Source organism: Penaeus monodon, chromosome 32, assembly GCF_015228065.2.
Source record: "Penaeus monodon isolate SGIC_2016 chromosome 32, NSTDA_Pmon_1, whole genome shotgun sequence".
Classification (NCBI taxonomy): domain Eukaryota; kingdom Metazoa; phylum Arthropoda; class Malacostraca; order Decapoda; family Penaeidae; genus Penaeus; species Penaeus monodon.
In genome coordinates, this window is record NC_051417.1 from 6,110,392 (window position 1) to 6,111,621 (window position 1,230).

Consider the following 1,230-nt stretch of genomic DNA (forward strand, 5'->3'; position numbering starts at 1 on the left):
CAATGACACATTTTACCATGTACTACCAATTGACAAAAACTATACATAGTTACATCATTGAGAAGCTTCAACCACTATAAGTCAGTCTCTCAATATACCTTGCTTATCAACATCAGAATGAGTGCTGACATAGGCACTAATGGCTGGGTAGGTGATGGAAGATACAGCTGCTAGAAGACCCGCTGCCCACATCATCCACATCTTTGAGCCAAAGCCGTACCACATGAGCTGGAGCATCTCAAATACGAGGCCCACCTGCAAGTTGTTAAAAGGTGTTAGACACATTAAGGAAATACAATGTCAAGGTCATTCAAGTAGTTATCAAAATATCTGGAGCACAAGGTTCTAGCAACCATATCAGCAAAAAAAGAAGCTAAAAGGACCAGTAATCCGTACAGACACACCAAAAAAATCTGCCAAAGATCAGATAAGAGGCTGACAAAACAAACTTCTACAACTCAGTTCTTTTTCCTCTGGGAATGCAGCATCAGCCCAAGCATAAACAAAAGTTCATCCCGCCAATTCTCTCACTTACATGGGAAGATGCTGGCTTCATCCACTAGGGAAAACACCTCAGGAAAATACTTAGTTGGTACGTTGAGCAGAGGACTTCATGGAACTCTGTATGTTCTTTTTAATATTTCCTTTTGACTGAGAGCCCTACATTTACCACAGACACCTATTGATACCCAATCTCTTTATTTTGCATCACAACTTTTTTTGACTAATATAAAACAAAAGGACTTGAAAAACAATGACTTACTATTTTATGAACTATATATACACACATCTTATCTTACAATGATATGATAGAATCCACAACTCGAAAACAAAGCATACAAAAAGAACTCAAGGAAAGCAATGAGATTAGCACTTACCATAATAACATGTTTGTTTGACAACTGCTTCATGAGCAGACTCAGCAATGCGGTCTGTGCGACAACGGAGAGGATGCCCACCACAGCAATGAATGTTGCAACCATTGGTGCAGTGAAATCCATAACCTGTTAAGAGAGAATGTGCACATTTGTTAGTATCACCTTAGTATGTATTATGGGGGGGGGGGGGGGATACCCATAACATTTTGATAATTTAAATACACTTCTTCAGTTATTTTGCTTTATTAAATTTCTGTTATATCAATAATATTCTCCATTAACCAACACTTCCTTGATCATATTTGTCATTTCTAAAATCTGCATCACTTCTAAAGACAGAAGCATAAAAGCT

General features: G+C 38.0%; 1 protein-coding gene across 1 annotated transcript in view; it reads right to left on the reverse strand.

Annotated features, from left to right (window-relative positions):
- The window catches only part of LOC119593391 (hippocampus abundant transcript-like protein 1), a gene marked incomplete at its 5' end in the record, with an annotated part of 103,114 nt that overhangs the window by 4,365 nt on the left and 97,519 nt on the right, over positions 1 to 1,230 (reverse strand). The window contains 2 exon segments of the mRNA XM_037942321.1: positions 99 to 255; positions 879 to 1,004. Of these exon segments, the coding sequence (XP_037798249.1) occupies positions 99 to 255; positions 879 to 1,004 (283 nt within the window).